Source organism: Heliangelus exortis, chromosome 11 (assembly GCF_036169615.1).
Source record: "Heliangelus exortis chromosome 11, bHelExo1.hap1, whole genome shotgun sequence".
NCBI classification, from domain to species: Eukaryota; Metazoa; Chordata; class Aves; order Apodiformes; family Trochilidae; genus Heliangelus; species Heliangelus exortis.
In genome coordinates, this window is record NC_092432.1 from 14408025 (window position 1) to 14428095 (window position 20071).

At 49.9% G+C, this 20071-nt stretch overlaps 1 protein-coding gene across 6 annotated transcripts; it reads right to left on the reverse strand.

Moving 5' to 3' along the window:
* Positions 1-36: 36 nt before the first annotated feature.
* Positions 37-19865, reverse strand: PKM (pyruvate kinase M1/2). 6 transcript variants are annotated; one of them, XM_071754806.1, is made up of 12 exons: positions 19609-19777; positions 14834-14893; positions 14455-14624; positions 13977-14068; positions 10934-11065; positions 10554-10740; positions 9498-9768; positions 8775-8925; positions 7304-7456; positions 4193-4359; positions 1294-1475; positions 37-779 (listed from the first exon to the last, which is right to left on the reverse strand). In XM_071754806.1, exons 2-12 carry the CDS (start codon positions 14872-14874, stop codon positions 673-675), a joined length of 1653 nt encoding a protein of 550 aa, XP_071610907.1. In that variant the 5' UTR covers positions 14875-14893; positions 19609-19777; the 3' UTR covers positions 37-672. The 6 variants fall into 6 exon arrangements, with proteins under 6 accessions (XP_071610907.1, XP_071610912.1, XP_071610909.1 ...); XM_071754811.1 differs by lacking the exons at positions 4193-4359; positions 14834-14893 and adding an exon at positions 3540-3706 and having other exon boundaries at positions 19732-19865; XM_071754808.1 differs by lacking the exon at positions 14834-14893 and having other exon boundaries at positions 19732-19856.
* Between the last annotated feature and the right edge of the window lie 206 nt (positions 19866-20071).

Here is a 20071-nt window from a genome sequence, read left to right on the forward strand (position 1 = left end):
CACATCTCCCCCCCGGCCCAATGAGAGCGGCCGGCGGGTGCTTCAGCTGCTCTTTATTGACTGACACTTGTGCTCTTGTGCTCTACCACCCCAGCGCCCAGCAGAGTGAGGGGTGGGGGGACACAACTAACACGAGACAGGCAGACAGGGGTACACCGTGTGCAGGGAGCCAGTACCCTTCTCCTACCCCAGCCCTGGAAAACACCTGGATCCACGCGGGATGTGGTCTGGAGGGGGCTCTGGCTGCAGATGAGGGGGGAATAGCAGCTTGCCTGGAGTGACGAAGGTACAGGGGAACTATGACCACACATTGCCCCCCTCCCTCCCCCTCACTGCAAAATCGGGTGGGGAAGGGGACATTTCACACCCTGAGAACAGCCACCAGGCTCCCAGGAGTCCTGGCAACTCCTACGCTGACTCTGACACACATCGGGGAAAGGTCTTTAAAAAAACTAAACACTTCAAGTATATATATTTAACTTTTTTTAAGTGATTTAAGGTATCTTCCCCCCACTGCTGCTGCACTGGGTGGTGTTGAGCAACCTACATCCATACTATGGGGGGGAGGGGGAAACATGGCAGGCAGTGGCTGGTGGCTGGTCTAACGCACGGGGAGAGGCAGAGAGGGAGTGGGAAGGGAGGGAGAGATGGGTGCTGGTGGGAGCCGGAGGTTCAGGGCACGGGCACCACGCGCATGGTGTTGGTGTAGCCAGAGCCAGGGCGCCAGCCTGTCAGGACGACCACCAGGTCACCACTCTTGAAGAACCCACGCGCTTTGCCTAGGAGAGAAGAGAGGAAAGCATTGGAAATCTGATCCCAGCTGCTCCTCATGCCACAAGGTGTAGGACAACTGGTACCCGCCCACCCCCAAGCCAGACACAGCTCTAAGATGGTATCAAGACCCCAGTCCCATTGCTGCCTAACTCATCTCAGATCCTTCACCTTCATTTTGTGCTCCTTTGCCACACTAAGCTTGAAATTCAAGAGCAGCTTTGGAGCTGCTCCGGGCTGCTCTTGTCCCTCAGAAGTGATGAGCACTGTGGTTTAACACATTAAAACCAACCTTGTTGGTTTTTTTTTTGGTTTTTTTTTGGTTTTTTTTTTTACTGGAACCTATTTTACAGTCACCATCACAAACCTGTTGTCTCATTTCCCAAGCAGCTGTGGTTGTGTTCATGCAACTGCTGTTCCCCATTTCCCAATCAGATACTGTCAACACCCAGTTCCCCTCCCTTTCATCACCCATCCCCATGGCAAACTCCAAAAGCACCCCCTCCCACAACTCTCACTCACCAACATTCATGCCCAGATTAACACGGAGATCCACATCCTCAGCCCACGCATCCAGGGCTGCTTCTTTGCAGAGGACGGGGAAGATGCCCCGGTAGAGGTGGGCCTGGCGTGCTGTCTGGTCATTACGGGTCACAGCAATGATGGGAGCCCGCGGGCGGTATCGGGACACCAGGTGTGCTGATCTAAAGGAAGCAGAGATGAGGTGGAGCATGGTGTGACAGGCACAGCGCCCCAGAGGACACCTGCACACAGCCCAAGGGAGCAGAAGCAGCAGTGAGGTAGGCCTGTCACCCTGGGGGGCTCCACAAAACCCCAGGAGGGACACAGAACATGACACAGGGGATGCTGGAGAGAGCCAAGCTCACCAACAAGGCTGATGCTCTGTGTAATTCCCCATCAGGGAACTGGGTGGACCACCCAAAGGTGACAGCCCCTACTCTGGCCTTGCAGGAAAATCACCTCGCCTCAGAGTTTAGAAGCGCCATCTGCGTGTTTCGCTCCCCAAAACAAGGCCTTTATTTGTCCCTGTTGCTATGTTAAGGTGGCAAAGTGCCATTTATTCTGGCCTCTGCAAGCAGTCCTTGGCATCTCAGCAGGGGTCCCTGCAAGTTCCCTCTGTTTTGAGGAGCTCTGGGGTTATGGGATGGAAAGCCGGTGCCAGCAGCACTGCCCAAAGCTTGCAAAGGATGAGGCTATTTGCCTCCCAGCCACGTTCACCACTGAAGCCAGCAAACAGGCTGGTGGTTCCTCTGCAGAGCTCTGTCCTTGTGACCACCAGGAAGCAAATGAAAACAAAGCCAAAATTTCTCTTGGGAAGAAAGCTTCCCCTTCTCTGGGCACAGCATCTGCATCACAGAGGGCATCTGCAAATAAATGGACATTTAAACTGCAAGGCCATGACATTTACATCCCCACAAGAATGCCAGGATCTCCACTAGCTTTTGCAGCCTTGTTTAGTGGAGCCAAGCTCAGCAATACTCGCTGCTTAAAGCAAGCAGTAGCAGTCTGCTGGAAGCACCCAAACACACGTGTCAGCTCTCAGACAATCCTTCCCATGCCTGCCCAAAATGCTTCCTGGTAGCTCCAGGAGACCCAGGTACGAAAGGCTGCAACAGAATCCACAGCTAAAAATATTCAAGTACCAGAGTACAAATCTCTTTAAAAAGGTCAAGTGCAAGACTGGAACCTTCCACAAAGAAACATTAAAGCACAAGGTTGTGCAGACTATAGTCACTTCTTATCTCTGCAGAAGGCAGCTGCTTCAAATCATGTTAAGCTGAAAATTCAGGTGAAGGATTCACTGACAGTCCAGATCTTCAGGTAGACTGAGCCCAGTGCGTGTCTCACCTCTCTGCTGCTGCACTATTTCTTTAGTCTGAACACAGTGCAAGATAATTAAGCTTTTCTTCCAAAAAGCAGCCTGAGACTTAGTCGAACGTGCTTTGAGAGTGGGCAGCCTAGTTCCTCTAGCTGGGAAAGCTGATCTCTGCTTGGTGGCTGTCACTGTCTCTGGATGGAAATCCCAAACTATGCAGCTCCAAGCTTGTCCCTGTTGCTGTCTCTCCTCTGCATCCAAGGCTTGGAACTCACCTGAGCACAGGCAGCACTCAGCTGCTGGATGCCTGACAGACGCCTGTTCTGTTCACTGAGGTTACTCACAGGCTGGCGTATGGAAGCTTGTAAGAGAAGGCCAACGCTTTCCATTTCCCTGGCTAACAATTCTGGGCTAAGCAGTCCCCCTCTTCGCCCCTTGGGTTTAGGCAAGCAGGGCCGATGCCTGAAGAATTCAGCAAGGGGACAGTAATTTGTGTGCTGCTACAAAAGGCCAAGGCTTCAATTTAAAAACCAGTACATTCTGCATTCACTGAGCTTCTGCCTTACTGCTACATCGACAATTTCTCACAAGTTTGAATCAAAGCTGCAACTCATATTTTCCCTTGATTCTTCCAGCCAGCACTGCTGGCAGAGATGTCACTTGCAGCAGCAAGGGGAGGCAGGGCTTGGTGCTGATGCCACGCTGGCAGAGGCAGGCCCAGGAACTCGGAGGTTACGTGTGCAGATGTTTGAGCTGTCTGCCCATCTCCCGAGGAAACAGTACCACAAACAGGCAATGGGGGCTCTTGGTCACTGCCAAAACCCAGGCTTCACCATTATGGCTCCAGTTTTCAAAGCCATCTTTTTGTGAGGCTCCTTCCCCCACCCTGGCACAAAGTGGGCTGGACCTGAGGGAATCTATCACCTCCTACCTTCCAGACTTGGTGAGAACAATAATGGCCCCGCTGCAGCACTTGAAGGACGCTTCCACAGCGCCAACAGCAGCGGCCTCAGTGGGATCACAGTTGAGGGAAGTCAGACGGCGCAGTTCCTCAAACAACTGCCTGTGAAAGATGGCGGCTTCGGCCTCCCGGGCAATCTATAAGAGCAACACGCGTTCCAGGAGACAACACTCACATCAGTCACTCAGGGCAGCACAGGGCAAGGCGAGGTGCCCTATCAGCCAGGTGTCACACAAATATCCTCAGCTTTTGGTGTAATTTCCAATTAGCAAGCCCAGATTGAGCTTGAGATGCTGGGATGGCAGCTGCAACGCTCAGCCCCCACCATTGCAGAGGAACCATTCCATCCTCCTAGGTTTCATTTCCAAATGGGTGACACCTCCCGAGTCAACTCGCCCTGCTGAGCCCACACTCAGGTGACATCCATGCCAACTGCCAGGCACTCTTGCTCTGCTCCTGCCTACCTGGAGTCCCTCCCTGTCACAGAGAAGCTGGGTTCAGACAGCAGTGGTTATGCAAGGCTGACACTGCAGCAGAGAGCTGCTTGCTATTTGCAGTGTTAGAATGGAGAATGTTTTTACTTGTGGATAGAACTGACACCGAGCCCCCTCTCTGAGCCCTACCTGCCAGACTCGGTCAGAACTATCAGGGCTGCAGCTAAGCACTTAAAAGAGGCCTCCACAGCACCCGCTGCCATGGCATCGGCAGGGTCCGTGTTCTTAACATTGAGGCGTAAAATTTCTTCAAACAGCTGACGATGAAACATTGCGGCCTCAGCCTCACGAGCGATCTGCAGGCACCAGTAAGAGGGAAGGAGGAGAAAGAGGAAAAGAAAAAGAGGAAAGATACACCAGAGTAACATGAGATCACGTTAATTTGCTGAATCATCACAGTAATGCATGCAAGAGGATATTAAAGCTCAGGCTGTGAAACTCTTTGGCTCTCAGGTTGTGCGTTTACTGACTGCAACTCAGTCTGTAATGCATCACAGGTTTTTCCTGCCTACAGCTTCTCGAGAGGAAATAATCCCTATAGCTCCGTGTTCCCCCTTCACGCTTCCCCAGCATGACACAGTGAAGCTGGGACAGTTTTAATGGAGCGAACATGCACGCAATGAGCTGCCAGCCTGGTCTCCCCCAACTTCGCAAGATTTAGTTTCACTTGAGAGCCAAGGAAGTTTCACCTCCAAGTGCAGTACCAACTTCCCTTTCAGTAATAGAGAAATAAACAGGAGGAACAAGTCTTCTTTACAGGGTTGTCACAACACGATGGGGGGTTTGTACAGTGCCAGACAAGGGGTGCAGAAGCACGAATATGGGGTTTCTGCTGAGACAAAGAATTAGCAATAAATTCAGTTCTCTCTTCACGCTTGTAGCGTGGGAATCACTCGCATTTGAAGGCCATCCCCATCCCACGGAAGGCTGCGTTAGCCCTGGACAACCCGATAAAGAAGGCTTGCAGAGACTAGAAAAGCATGCAAAGGTTTATCATCTTTTCAAGGACAACTTCATTCAGTTATTCCAGAAAGTGAGCAGCTGCTACACAAAGCATGACTATTTCATGTTTAAGGAGAGCCTGAGGTACCATTATAATAAAAGCTTTGTAGTTAGACCCCTGCCAAATAAGAATTTTGTTCCCCTAGTGTTAATGAATTATTTTACTTGATGGCAGGAATTATCCCTCTTCCACAGATACCAGTTTAAGCCAAAGTAGTTAAGTATCTTATGTATAAAAATAACAAGGCACATGTCACAGGCTGGAACATGGCTCCAATGCCAGCTCTGCTCCTAACACAGTCAGGTTTATCTCTGCTGGCTTGTCACTTTGCCATTAGAGAAAATGGAAGCATCTGCCTCAAAACACTTCCTCCAAAGGCAACAGCTAGGCAGTTTATCTTCAGTTCCTGGTTTTCATTTATTTCTGCGAATAAACCCAAGTTTAGAGGGAGCCTGCATTCCCCAGCTGTTAAGAGTATGGACACACTTGTGTCAGCTTTCAGTGTGGATGCAGAAGGGCACAGCAGCTCCCAATTCCACACCACAGCTGGCTTTACTTACACAGAAACAGCTGGGGGAGGTTCTAGCTGGTACCCAGGTAGAGGAGATACCCCAGTGGAGGTGGGAGAAAGGAGAATGAAGCAGCTACTTAAACCTTGGTCCCATTAAGACAGTGTGGCCAGGGTGGCATCTGAATACGAGAACTAGAAGGTAGCCCGCTGCACAACCAGGAAACAGCCTGCCCAAATTTTGGAAGCTTGCTACTAAACTTGAGGCACATGGCATTTTTGTCAGAGATGCCAGTTCCTGAAGAGCAAGCTCCATCCTACAGGGCTGGCTGTAAACTCAACCTAAGGCAGTTTCAGGAACATGGACAGGAGCCACTCTGTACCAGAGGTGCTTTCCCCTTGCTGTGACCACTTAGCCACTTTCAATTGAAATACTCACCATCTCTGGCTATGCTGCAGATCTTCAGACCCTGGTTATTTGAGGCATTATTGCTTTGGAGGCCTCCTCCCAACTATCAGCAAGGGAATTGGTTCTGATGAAAAGTTGGCACCTTGCTGCCTGTGCCAGGTTACATTAATCAGAGTAAGCCTTCTGCACAGAGGGTTGAAACCTTCTGTACTGCCACATGGGCCTGGCAGAGTGAACATCACTATTCCCAGGTCTGCTGGATGAGGAAGGCATGAGCAATGGATCCCAAGCTCAGGCCACAGCTACAATAAAAGGTATGAATACTAAAATAGAACCCCAGGTGTATGGTTTCTTGCAGCAAGTTTCCAACTCTTGGTAGAAAGTCAACTCTTGTGATTTAAGGGATTAAGAACTGTGGAAGAACCTTTTAAGTGCCCTGTTAGTGTTCAGCCTGCAAACCAACAGTCAGTACCTGGTTATCAAGTCATATTTTGCATTTGGCATGTGCAAAAAAACACCACTGCACATTGACCAGATAAAGGTAAGAGCCATTTTCATAATACACTGCAAACAAACACTACATGAGATGATTAGTCTAGGTAACCTGAACCGCAAATAAAACTGGTGAGAGTTTTAACTGGTTAGAGTTATCATTGCTGTGATTCACAGCTCTGGTAAGTGGGGAGAAGCAGCACTTGACATCAGGCTTTTTTATCAGCTGAAACATGAGCTGAGTGAACTTGAAGCAGAGCAGAGGTTTCTGGCAGTTCAGGCATGTAAAAATATGGTGCTGTCAGTACTAGTGAAACCAACACCCCCCATACAGAGCGCATCAGGTGCTGAATGTAAGTGCTGTAAATCAGACCCACAAGCCTCCCCCGCCTCCCCCCAGAGGAGCCAGCCAATACCTTTCATTATCAAGAGATAAATGGCTTATGCAGCTCCTTGACCTTGGAGAAGCTGAAGGCACTTCTTACGCCAAAAGGAATAGGGCACTTGAAGAAACCCAAAACAAAAGGCAACCTCCCCTTTACCCCAGTCTAAACAAAAATTAGTATTAAAAAATGCGAACTTCTAGATTTTGGAGCAGTGCAGAGCTGCTCTTAGCTCTGCCTGAAAATAATTTGGAGCACACAAAGTGGTTTCAGGCCCCAAAAAAAGCCCCCAGCAGGAGTGTGAACGTAGAAATAACCAGCTGGGACTTTGGGGTGCTGCCACCAAGCACACCAAGCTCTCCTGGTGCCCCATTCACATGGGAGGTGCAGCCCTAGTTGTGGGTGGGGGCCAGGCCCCCAGGGGCAGATGGGTGGCAGTACTCACAGCGTGCTGCATGCGCACAGCCTCCAATGGGTAATCTCCCTTGGCAGTCTCTCCAGAGAGCATGATGCAGTCTGCTCCATCCAGGACGGCGTTGGCAACATCACTGCCCTCAGCACGGGTTGGGCGAGGTTTCTTGATCATGCTTTCCAGCATCTGGAAGAGAACCCGCCCAAAGGGATCAAGACACCACAGAAAGAGCCAGCTGTTCTGTCAGTGCTGCTCTTCAATAGACTGGAGAGCTGTCCTGGGGCAAAAGGACAGAGAGGGGTCTAGTCCCCAAGAAACACAACCCACTCCATTTTGTACTTACTCCTTTTCCAAGAAGATTTAACCCACATAGCATCAGACACAATACTTTAACATTCCACTTTAATTTCTTTGCACAGGGCTAGATCCAAGGAACTCTGAGCCGTTTAGGGCAGAGTACTGTTTTAGACATCCTTATAGAAAGTTCATATCAAGCCACAGGTTCCTGAATTAGCACCTAGGGGTCTGGTTTTCGTATCTAGAGGCAGGTAAAACAGGATGACCTGCACCAACTACAGTCATCCTCATCCAACATAAAATTTCTGATTCTTTATATAGTATGCCGTAATAAACCCAGAACCGTTAACTCCTTAGCACCCACTCTAAAAAGAGTGGAAAATGGGAGTTTTCCAGGAGCTTAACTCTTCCTTCCTCCTTTCCAGAAGCTGGTATGGCATGGCAAAGCCTGGCCAGCTCTTCCACCTAGCTCAGGTGCCCAGCTCTCCCCCTGCTGCAGCTCACCATGGGACAAATAGCTTACTTCCTCAAGGAAGAGCACCTGGGGCAGCACTTCAGCCACATTTCAACAGCAATACAAGGAGAGGAAGGAGCACATATTGCTGTAAACCCAGAACCTTGTCTGATGGCTACTGCCTAGAGACAGTTTTAGCTTCCACAGTCTGTGCACACAGCAAACATGGCCAGGAAACCAGTGCTTCCAGTGCTGGAGGACTGTCTGCACATGATCCCTACTGGAACCACTGAAGCTGAGTGTCCCTCCCTCCCTCCCTCCCGCAACAGCCACTCCCAGGCTAACGAGGAGATCAATCTTCTATACTCAGTTCCTTCTAATGCTGCAGTGTGGGTCCTTCTTGTAGGATACCCAGGAACTTCATTCATCTGCTCTGTTAGACAGATGTGCTGCTACCAGATGTCAAGGCAAAGCACAAAGTCATTTTTTTCCCCAGAATTTGTTCAGTCAGCCCAAAAGGCTCAGGCTGCATGAAGCTTTAAGGTAAAGCCGTCAGCAGCCACACGAGAGAATTTAACCTTGCTTGGGAAGATACCAAACACATCTTTCAAGTGCCTCAAGGTGGGCTATTCAGTGACAAGCAAAACCTCTTTGCTCATGGCATCTAGAAAAGCCATCAAGTCCTGGAGAGCTACTGAGGTTCACTCCCTGCCAGAGTGCAGCAGTTCCAAGGCACTACTATGTTTCCAGTACCTGAGTGGCACAGATGATGGGTTTACCAGCCCTGTTGCAGCGCCCTATCATCATCTTCTGGGCCACGAAGACTTTTTCAGCAGGGATCTCAATCCCCAAGTCACCACGGGCCACCATGATGCCATCGCTGGCCTCCATAATCTCATCGAACCTGAGGGAAAGAGTAAAGGTTTATTACTCCTGTTCTGCACAGCACCTTCCTCCCTGTTCCATCATCCCTCCTCAAAGGGATCATGACTCTGGAGCACACCAGGCAGCTCTGCTGTTGGCACATGGCCTTTCCACGTCCCAGTCTGTGATGCTATAATGCCAAGGTAGGAGGAAAAAACCCAAACTGACTCAGAGCACATAAAAAGTCACACATAAAGCTTTCAAAAGCCATACAAAGGCCACTGAGAAAAGACCAAATAGCACTGAATGTATTACAGGTATTTTAGTCTGACAACTTGTCCCAGGCTAACCAATTTCCATCCAGAATAACAACTCTGATATGTTTGAACTCACACTTGGATTTTTGAGGCACGGGGATGAGGTCAGACAACATCACAGTTACAAAACTCACACAACAAGGGAGTAAGTGACAGCCTGCACTGGTACTTGGACCAGTAAGTTTGCTGCTGCTGGCAGGTCAGAGACCAGGAGTCTGGACTAGAGCATGAAGAAGCTGTGCTCTCCTCTTGATCCAGGGTGACAATCCCCAAGCACCACCCGCACAACGCTCACCTGCGCACACCCTCGTGGTTCTCTATCTTGCTGATGATCTTGATGTTCTTTCCCTTTTCCCCTAGCACCTTCCTGACAGCATGGACGTCAGCAGCTTTGCGGATGAAGGAAGCAAACACCATATCCACATTCTGCTCCACACCGAATTTCAAGTCCTGAATGTCTTTTTCAGAGACTGCAGGCAGGTCAACCGCAGCGCCAGGCAGGTTCACTCCCTTCTTGCTGCCGAGCATGCCGCCATTCTCGATCTCAGTCATGACGTAGTCCTTGCCTGAAACAGAGGTGTTCCCACCATCAGCATCTACCAGAGCTGCCAGCTCCCACATCACCTCTCTCTGCCTGAGAACAATGGTGTCAACAGTGACTGCACACGGTAAAAGCTGAGCACCGCTCTCTTCAGCCAATTTATGTAACACAAGCTGGCAACGTATCCGTGGGAGCACAAGAGACCAATTTTTAACAACTCCTCTCAGAGATGCTACTTGTTCCATGCAGGAAGCTGGGAATGTCTCCCCAGGAAAGTGACCAGGTGCTATTTCTGCACACAGCAGCCCTGGAGCACCAAATTCAAAAGTCCAAAAGCCTCACTTCCATCTCCATGTGCTTGGGGATCATAGGAGGTACCTTGAGGCTAGAGCAGTTCAGACAGCACTATAAAGGGAGGATTGTGGCACTTACCTTGCCTTTAGGTTACCAGTTGAAGCTAGTGCTGTCCCTAACCATGAAAATCAAAGTTTATGCTGCAAAATCAGTTAAAATACTACATTTACAGTATGAATTAGCTCCTAAAAAGCTCTGATCGTGAGCACCCTTATGTCCCTATCACACATTCACCCTTCAAGAGGATTTTAGGAAAGCCAACTTGAGTTAAGGTTTTAGAAACTCACTGCCATTGAAATAGAGGCTGTTTTGCTTTAAGTCTCCCAACAGCATTAAGAGCTGCATACTCCTTTCTTTAATACACAACTGCAAGCTAAAAAGCAGTTACTGGAGAAAAACACAATTATATTCTGAGGAAAAATAGCAAGAGACATTACCAGAGCAGTTGTTACCCACCTTTCTCCTTAACCAGCAAGGAAATCAGCCCATCATCAACATAGATTTTGCTGCCAACTTCTACAACCTTGGTGATATTCTTGTAATCCACCCACAGCACGTTCTCATCACAATTCTCCATGTAGGCATCATCCAGGGTCACTTTGAGCTGCGCGCCCTTCTTCAGCTCCACTTCTGCTGTGCCACTCTGCATGTCAAAACGTGTTTCAGCAAAAACAGTAAAAACCAGCACACAACCACCCCACAAGCATGCAGCAGTTTGTCATAACACTTGGTAGCTGGTTCTTTAATTCATGTCCTAGAGACCTTTTTTGTTAGAAAAAGGCCAAAGGTGTATCATGCTTATCTTGTCTTGCACACACAAAAAAAGAGCAACTTACTCCCTTAATGAGCCCAGTTCGGATTTCAGGTCCCTTGGTATCCAGGGCAATAGCCACAGGTCTGTAGGTGATGGGATCAGAAGCAAAGCTCTCCGTAGCTTCTCGCACGTTCTTGATTGTGCCGGCATGATACTAGCAAGGAAACAGAGATGGAAACATTCAACCCACTTCCACTCCAACGCTTATAATAGACCACTGCACACCCCAAGTTTGCCAAGGCTGACAGCTCTGTTCTCACAGTTCTAGCTTGAGAATTTAATTCTGACTGAGCTTCCAGAACAGCCAAGTGTGAGGATACAAAGGCTACATGAGAAGTGGAGTCCAGCAGTTATCTACCTACACCTCAAGTGTGCCCTGTTGTAATCCAAGAACAACTCAAGGAGACAGCCCAGGCACTCTGATGAAGTCATTTCCATCAGGAAACACTTGCTGTTGGAAGACAGCTCAGCTCACCAACCAACAGGCCTTTAGGAAGAACATTTCCAAGAGTTCTGCTGAACATCTGCTTAATCCACACAGCAGAACATCAGCAGCAGTAGCAGGTAGACAGTCATGTGCAGAGAAAAACTGCTGAATGCCAGGAAAATGTCACTGCTCAATGAGGGCTACATGTGGCTGATCTCATCCCTTCAGAACACAGAAAGATGTTACAGAACAGAGGATGCCATCTTCTGTGCTGCTAAATCTCTCACAGCCTTCCAGTGTGACATAGGCAAGCACAGACATGTCATTTTACAACTCTTTGGCTTTAACTTTCCCTTCAGATAAAGGATTTGCTAAGAGGATGTTATCCATTTAAGTATTATTTTATTTTGAGAAGCAAGATGATCACAGAGGGCAGTTCAAGACTCCAGCACCACACACCTGGCTTGTATAGTTTCCCACATGCAAGAGCTCTCTAACACTGCCTGTTTCAAAATGGACAGTTCTGCAGGGAAAATCCCATCCCAACTACCTCAAGCGAGCTTCAGATGACTAGCAGATCAGTTTACTTTACTTGTTTAAACAACATTAAGAGATAACCTCAACTCCAAGTTGTGTAACACTTGACAGGCTTTTATAGATAAAGAATAGCCTTTACCCTCCCTGTGCCACAGCCCTGACTCCCCTGGCAACACCTGGCTGCCCCACACCACCCATCCACCTCCACACCAGCCCTTCAGTATGCTGGGGATGATAACCCAGTGCCAGGAAGGTGGGGCCAGGGAAAGATGTGCTAAAGTTCTTGTGTGTGCCCTTGACACCTTGTGAGAGCAGGAAAATTTTAGTTTATTGATTGAACGTGCTAGTGAAGACTGAGAAGGCCCCATGCACTCCAGCCTAGATGCGTGCAGTACAGAAAACCTGCCTGAAGGGTGCTGTTGTGTTCATCTGGTCCCAGTCACCTGGCATTTTTTTTCCTTTCTGTTTGATGCTGATGACTTAAATGCCTTCTAGGGATTCTGACTTCCTCAAGAGTTATCTATGCAAAGAGGAATGTGGGCAGAGCTGGAAAGTAAAAGCTTTTTTTTTTTTTTTTCCCCCTCCCCTCCCCCTCCCCCCTCCATCTAGAGTGGCAGTCAGGTGCAAGAGCACTTCTGGTGAAGTTGAAGCCTTCTTGAATGCTTTAAGGTGGACACAAGAACCCAAGTGCTCAGGACAGATGAAAATCATCTGCAGCTTGACTGGAAACCGGGATGTTTCAGAGGAATCACAAGGGGATCTCAAAGTTAAGCCTGGCTTTGGCTGACAGTCAAACTCAACAGGAGATGACAGGAAGACCAGAGCCTGCTGTAACCTAACCTCATCTGTTTGAAATGTGCAATTAGACCTCACCCAAAGCAGAAAGCCACTGCCCCTGTCCTCGACCTCAGCTAACAAGTACACAAACCACAGCAGCAACTCCACTGGCAGTAACAGTGTGAAAATTCCCAGTTTCAGCCTGGCCACCAATTCCCTGCTGAGTCAGCCAACCCAGAGCCACCCAGCTGCAGGATCTGACTCCTGAGAGCAGTTACTCCCTGCTACCCATTCTTCAGGCAGGTTTTGCTAACTGCAGCCTACACATCAACACTACCCCTGGGTATTGAGTCAAGGTCAGATGGTTCTCCACACTTAAGCAGCAGATCTTTTGATTCTGACAGTGTCCTGTGGCCTTTAAAGGCCATGAGGGAGAGAGGTATTACACACTGTGAGGCTCATGGTTCAGTAAGTAAAGCCACCTACAGCTGCTGCTACTGGCTACTGTCTGACATTTTCAAAGCTGAAGGGTTGCCAAGGTTAAAGAAACTCGGCAGGAAGGCTCAGGGGGGGCATTCTAGGCAACCTGGAATGGGATCCTCAGCTCCTCCAGTATCACTGATCTATTTATATAAATAAGGGCTTGTCTGCCACAAACAGCATTGATTACTTTTGACCTTCCTCTTACAAGCTCACCAAACTACCTTCCAGATACCATGGTGCCAACCCCAGCACTGCTGGCAGGAACACAACCGGAGCAGCTGGTTCACCAAGCAAACCCAAGGTGTCGTAACTGCTTCAACTAGGAACAGTAATTATTTCAAATCACTAACAGTTTTCCTTTGAAAACGGAGGTTATTGATCACCTGCTTGCAAAAGCACCAGCAATAACACAAGAAGTGAGATGAACAAATGATGAGGTGCACAGCAACACCAGGACAGATGTTCTCAGGTCCTGCTGAGAAGCAACAGCTTTGTCCACCATATGGCAGGACAGGAGGAAACAGGAAGAATGGAAGGTTTTGATGGCAAGCAGTTGGCACACACGTGTCAGGTAGCAGTTACCTGGCTCCCCAGTAGAAAGGGCGTGAAAGCCACTTGAATTGCTTTCAGAAGGGCTCAGAAAGGGCACTGAATGTTATCAGCTGTCACGCAGGCTCAGTGTGTACCAGCAGCATGATTTCCCCAAAGCAGAGGTAAGTTTTGCCTTCCCACACCAAGGCTGGTCTAGAATAAGCTGGATTTCACTCTTCTGTGAGAAACAGGGTCAGCAGGTACACACACAGCCCAGACAGGGCTGTATCTGCTCAGACCCCACCCTTACCTCATGGGTGCCGTGAGAGAAGTTGAGGCGGGCAACATTCATTCCAGATTTAATCATTTCCTTCAGCTTATCCACTGAACGGGAGGCTGGGCCTAGGAGGAAGAAAAGAGTTTGAATATTAACTCTGTAAAAATAATGAGATAACCCACACATACCAGAGGCTGTTTCATGTGGAAACGAACAGGAATAATGGATACAGACTTGCTCAGCACTGAGGCAGCTCATCTCTACGGCCAAGATTGTTTTAACTTGCCCTAAAGAGTACAGCAGAACCTGACCAGTTCTGATTTCCTCAGCTCCTGGATTCATTCCTAGCACTAACACAGATTAGGCAGACATGGGAAAGCTGTGTTTTTTCAACACACAAGTTCAGCCCTGGCAAGAGATGAAAGCTGAAGCCATCCCACAACTTCCCTAACAGGTCTCAGCAACACAGTGGTTCACAGCTGCAAGGCTCTCCTATCTAGGACTCGCCTACCAATGGTGCAGATGATGCCGGTGTTTCTTGCGATGGTTGGCTCCGAGTCGATGTCCAAGCGGCACATGTGCTCAAGGAAGGTGTCCGCCATGGCAGCGTGCAGCTGCTGGGTTTGGATAAAAGCGGTCCCAGCATCGTGGTGCTTCGACATCGTGGCTGTAATCCTTTGCCTAGAAGAGAAGAAAGTGGTGCCAGGTTTAAGAATCCCCCAGACTTGCTAAGTGGAGACACCAACACACCCACATGATGAATTATGGAGATAACAAGAAAGCTGCTACAGGGTCAAACTAGCTTTATGTTCCTACTTGAGAGTCTTAGATACAGGCAAGACACATTTCTATTTCCATGTCATCCCCCACGTACACCACCCAAAGCTCACCTGCCCGCTATGCAGATGTTCCCTTCATAGCTTCTCTTCATAGCCAGTCTTCCCCTGGAGCTACACAACGCAACAAAATTCAAGCACTTGAGTGCACAGGCAGAGATTCTGCCTCCTCCCTCCCAGCTCTCCAGTCATTTCTCTTAGAGGCCTCCACTGCGCTTCCCATCACAACTGGGGAGTGGGTCAGCTCTGCATTTGTGTGACTGCAGAACACTCTCACACAGGCAACCTTCTGCCCAAGGGAACCTAATCACGGCAAAGCCTGCCTAAGCTTAAACCCATCCTGTAAGCCCATACAAGCAAGCAGACTCGATTAAACACAACACTCTGGCAGAGAACAGGTAAAAGACTTCAAGATTTCTTTGATGGGCTCAAGGTCCTGCTTCAAACTGCAGACCCTGCCAGTCTCTCCCACCCCCTGCCTTTCCCCTCCTCTACAACAGCAAAAAAACACCACAACATTTAAAACTTGGGACAAAGAAAAAAACCTCTCTGAACTCTAGCTACTTGTCTCTAGACAACCACAGCATCCTCACAGCAGCAGGAAAGCTTGTAATCCCAAGCAGAAGCTGAACTGAAGCTTAGCTGTCAGCTGGCATGGGAGGACATTTCTAATTGTGCACTCCACATTGCGCCACCATAATTTTGATCTCAAAATCAAACAGTAACAGCTAAAAACAGTAACAGTAGCAGCTAAAACCTTTCTGTGCTCTTCAACCCACTCAAGCTCAATTGCCCATGTTCAAAAAAGCCCCTGGTAAAAGAGATTGATGTAAGGTGGCTACGAGTATGGGCAGGTCAGTAGTCAAACTTCAAACAGTGGTTTGACTTTAAATTTCATCCCCTGGGCACGTGGGGGAGATTCAAAGCTGGCTGCTCCACCAGCATAAGCTGCCTTCACCTGTAAGGTATGCCTTGATCCTCATGGAAACGTGCAATGCTGCTCAGCAGGAGGGACAGAAAGGAGGTTTTGTTCTGCCTGCCCCAAGCAGACAAGGAAAAAAAAAACACCTCAAAATCACAAAATGTTTCTAGAAGGACTGAGCAGGAGGAAGTCGTATCCTCCCTGCAGGGCAGAGAGCTGCCATGTGCCTGCCCGGTGCCGCAGCGGCTCCGCACGGCCCAAAGCTCCTCCCCTCGGCCTCCTCTCCCCCGCAGACCTTCGCCACGTACGTGCAGATCGTGCCGCTCCTCTCCCTGACTCGCCACTGCCTCTCCCTCCCATGCGGCATCAAGGAGTCAGGCCAGTGAAAACCATAATTTGTCCTGGCAAAGCCTCCTTTCCCTCAGCTCCGCCAGAGATGCTGATTCACCCGAGTCACTACAAGAAGGTCTGCCCACATCAGAGGCCCGAGAAAGTCCCATTATTACAGGAAAAGCCACCGGTCAGCCCTGAAACATTGTGATGCAGCCCTCTAACACTTGCTGCTGCATCCTCTGACACCAGTGGAGCAGCGCTGGCCTCTCTAGATGCCAAAAAAAAAAAAAAAAAAATTTAAAACAAGCCCTTGCTGGGCAACCACCTCCTAACACAGGCGAGCGGGTCTGCACAACTTCTGAGAATGAGAAGAACATCAAACAACGGGATCCCGAGATGAGAACTGCATCCAGAGCATGACTCCAACATTTTAAAAAATATGCAGGTGAGCTCGCCCTACCTCATGTAAATCCCCCACGCACTCAGGTCATTCACAAATATAAACTTTAAACCCCAAAATTCAAGTTCACAGTCCAAATCCTCTTCGTGAGATTTTTCCAGCAGTTCAGTGAGCTCAGAAAAATGAAAGACAACATGACCTTGTCCAGGGGTAAGAGCAGAAACGCAGCCACCAAAGAGTATCCCAAAGCCCCATGTGCCCACAGCACTGTAACCTGCTAGTAAAAAGCTTCATTTTTTAATGCTTTCTCCCTGTCTCCCGTCACCACTTATCCACAAAGCACTGACTGAATTCTGCTGGAACAACCAGTCTTATAAATATAAACTGGAATGCCTGGCATTTCCCACTACAGACTTGCTTTTTTTAAAATCAGAGCAAGGACTTCAAGGACACCTAAGACAGAGCACTCAGTCTGGGCTGAGCCTGGAAGGAGGAAAAGGAATATCCTATAAAACCTGAATGCTTCCAGCACTGAATAAATCTGAATTCCTTCCACAAGAAATAACAATTGAATCCCTAAGTTTATTACTTGAGCTGCCTGTACTTCAGGCAGGGTGTCCTGAAGATGTCTGCTATCTCCCTGCCTCTTGAATATTCTAGAAAGAGCCATTTGAGGTCAGGACAACTGGTTTTGCAGTAACGAGGTGGCTAACTTAAGCCATCTCATCCGGCAGTCAGAGTGCACCCCGAAATCCATGGAGGCAGAAAGGAGACAGAGGGAGCAGCAACCCCCACCCTGGGCCAAGTCTTTTGCTGAAGGAAACAAAGGAAAGTAAAAAACTGCAGCAGCGAGGGATGGCAGGGGCTGTGTTAATTACCACAACCCCAGACAGAGAAGGTTTACTGCTTGCAGAACGTGGGGGAAGCTCATGGCAGAGGATGATTTAGGTTTTATTGGTCAGCCTGGCTTACACAACCTCACTAAGGCTGCAGAACAAGGCTGCTCATGACCACCATCCCTGGCCAGAGGCAGAAATGGTTTGAGTTAGCACTAACATTTGAGAAGGGCAGGGTTATGAAACCAGACAGGCCTGCAGATTCACAAACAAACAAAAAAAAAAAACCTAGAAAAATATCAGCTTGGTTTACTCCAGAAAGTAAAGGGACTCAACAAGAAAAAAATCCAGTTCCGTGATGAAGCAGGATTTCAATCCTGCCTGCCAGCCCTCTTCCAGGAAGGTGGCATCACCCAGTTACATAAGGACAAGATGGCCACCCCAAAATGCCATCTCTTTTCAGCCACGCTGGACAGGGCCCCGAAGCCACCACTTGCTCCTGGGTGGCAGGCACTCTCCCCAGGACAGGAGAGACCCACAGCTGCAGGACAGAGAGATATTACTTGGGCTTTAATGGAGGCCAGAAAAGTCAGGCCAGACAACACAGTGCTGGGCAACACCAGCACTTCACCTGCGTGCAGGTGGATTAGCAGTCACGTATGACTTAGCTGAGCCTGCCCTCTCTGGAGGGCAAAGGCATACAGAAGGCTTAACAAAAAAAAAAGAAAAACCACGAGTGAAGGTGCCGAGCATGACATGTTTGGCGACAAGAAAGACTTATCTGGAGGGTGTTTGCAGTGCAGGCACACCTAACAACGTAACCTTGCAGGAGGTTATACATTTAAATACCACTCAAGGTGGAAGCGTGGATCCCTCTACCGCAGCCCTAGCTCCAGGATGGATGGACGGATGGAGCCGTGCTGCGGTGGCAGCGCAAAGGTACTGCAGCCCTATTCCCTACGTGCCATCCATCCATCACCATCTTCCCTGGGGAGAACAAGGGCCTCCTCCCAGCCGGCAGGGAGATAAAAGACAAGCACGTGGTCCCACCGGCCCAGGAAACGTGGTGTTCCGTCTTAAATTCAATTACCAGGTCGGTGTGTGGATTAACACCGGTGGTGGAGCACTCCAGCTAAGTTAAATAAGTTTTTTTTTTTTTTTTTTTTTGAAAAGTTGTTGACTCTGAGCTGAAATAAGGAAGTAGATAGTCAAGAAAAAGGCAGGCAGGTGGAGCAGCAGGCTACCAGGCACCCTCCACACACTCCTTACTTTGCTAGGGAAAGCAAAGTTTCTGGGAAGGGTTTCGCAGGAAAAAGTCCAACAGGTGGCCGGGAGCAGAGCTCCTGCCTGGGCAGGGAAGGCTGCCCCAGCCTGAGGATGGAGCCATCAGGCCACTGTGCTGCTTTATAAATGAAAGGCCAGGCATAAAATTATGTGATTAATAATGATTTTTTTTTTTTTTTTTTTAATTAAGTACTCCTGGTTGCACCAAGAGCCCTGGAGGTATCTGAGTAACCGAAAACCCTCTTTGTTATCCAACCTGCAGGCCAAGGCAGGTCGGAGCCAGAAAGTTAGTCGACTTCCATGACAAAAACTTTCCTGAAACACAGATTTCTGTTAACCTTGCCGATAACCAGTTGCCTTATCGGAACAAAGCAGGTCGTTAGAGATTGCTGCCTACTTGTATTAATCTGAGGAGACAGCCGGGAGGTTGCCATTGTCCCCCGACAAAAGCACTCTTCATGCCCTGCCAGCTCTGCAAAGGGGCTTTAAACACGTCCCAGAGGGTTTGGGGTTTTCTTTTGTCGTAGTTCAAGAGGCTATCCGAATCAATCCGAAGATTATTCAAGGGGGCCTACTCTTGCGAGGGAGGGGATGAAGAGGTTCCTGGGTGCCGGGCAAGGCAGTGAGCCGTACGCTGATTTAAGCTGATGCTCTGCAGAACATCGCGGTAGCTCTTACGTGAGTGCGGGAACGGGGGGGCGCGGGGGGGGCCGGTGAAGCGCTTCGCTCCGGCTCCCTCTGACTCAGCCTCTCCCAGCAGACTCCGGGTCCAGCCCCAGCCAAGGAGGAAACCGGGCGGGTGCTGCAATGCGGGCCCCGCGTTCCCCTAAAGGAGGGGCACACGGGGGGCTGGGGTCACCCGGCTCCCCCAACCCGTTACCTCCTCTCACGGACCGATCTCCCTCCCCCCATTCCCGGGGGGAGTGGGATGCTCGAGGCGGCGCCACGTGCTGGAGACCACCGCACGCGGCCCCCCCCGCCATCCCTCTCCCCTTTCCCCTTGCCGGGGGGCACCGCGGCTGCGCCCACACCACACTCCCCCCTCTTCACCCACCTCAACCGCCGCCCGAGGGAGACCCTCGCCCCACGGCGGGAAGGGGGGTGATGGAGGGGTGATGCAGGGATGGAAGGGGGGCGTCTCACCACCACCCAAGCTGCCGTTACCAACCGCCGTTACCTGCTGCTGCCTCCAACCGTCCTCGCCTCGCCCCGCCGCTCCTCTGCGCACCGCCCCACAGCCCCGCCAAGGTGATCCCGGCCGGCCGAAGCACCGCCCCTCGCGGATCCCTCCGCCCGACCCGCGGCGGAGGAAGGGAGGAGGAGGAGGGGTGAGGGGGGAGCAGTGGATGGGGGCGGGCCGCCGGGACTCCTTTCTCCGGCGGACGCAGAAGGCGCGGAGGGAGGAGAGGCGTCACTGCACGCGGCCCGAACGGCCAATGAGGGGGAGGCGCACGCAGCCCTGAGCGCATTAAAGGGGCCGTGGCCTCCACCTCTCGCCGTATTTGACACTCTCGGGG

Bases quoted from the DNA above. Each gene is read 5' to 3' on its own strand.
- PKM (XM_071754806.1), bottom strand. From the start codon at position 14,874: ATGAAGAGAAGCTATGAAGGGAACATCTGCATAGCGGGCAG. The intron at 11,066-13,976 runs GTAAGGGTGGGG...TTTCCTTGCTAG, and splicing joins TCTCTCACGGCACCCATGAG to TATCATGCCGGCACAATCAA. The intron at 1,476-4,192 runs GTAGGGCTCAGA...TGCTTCCTTTAG, and splicing joins GTTCTGACCGAGTCTGGCAG to ATCAGCACACCTGGTGTCCC.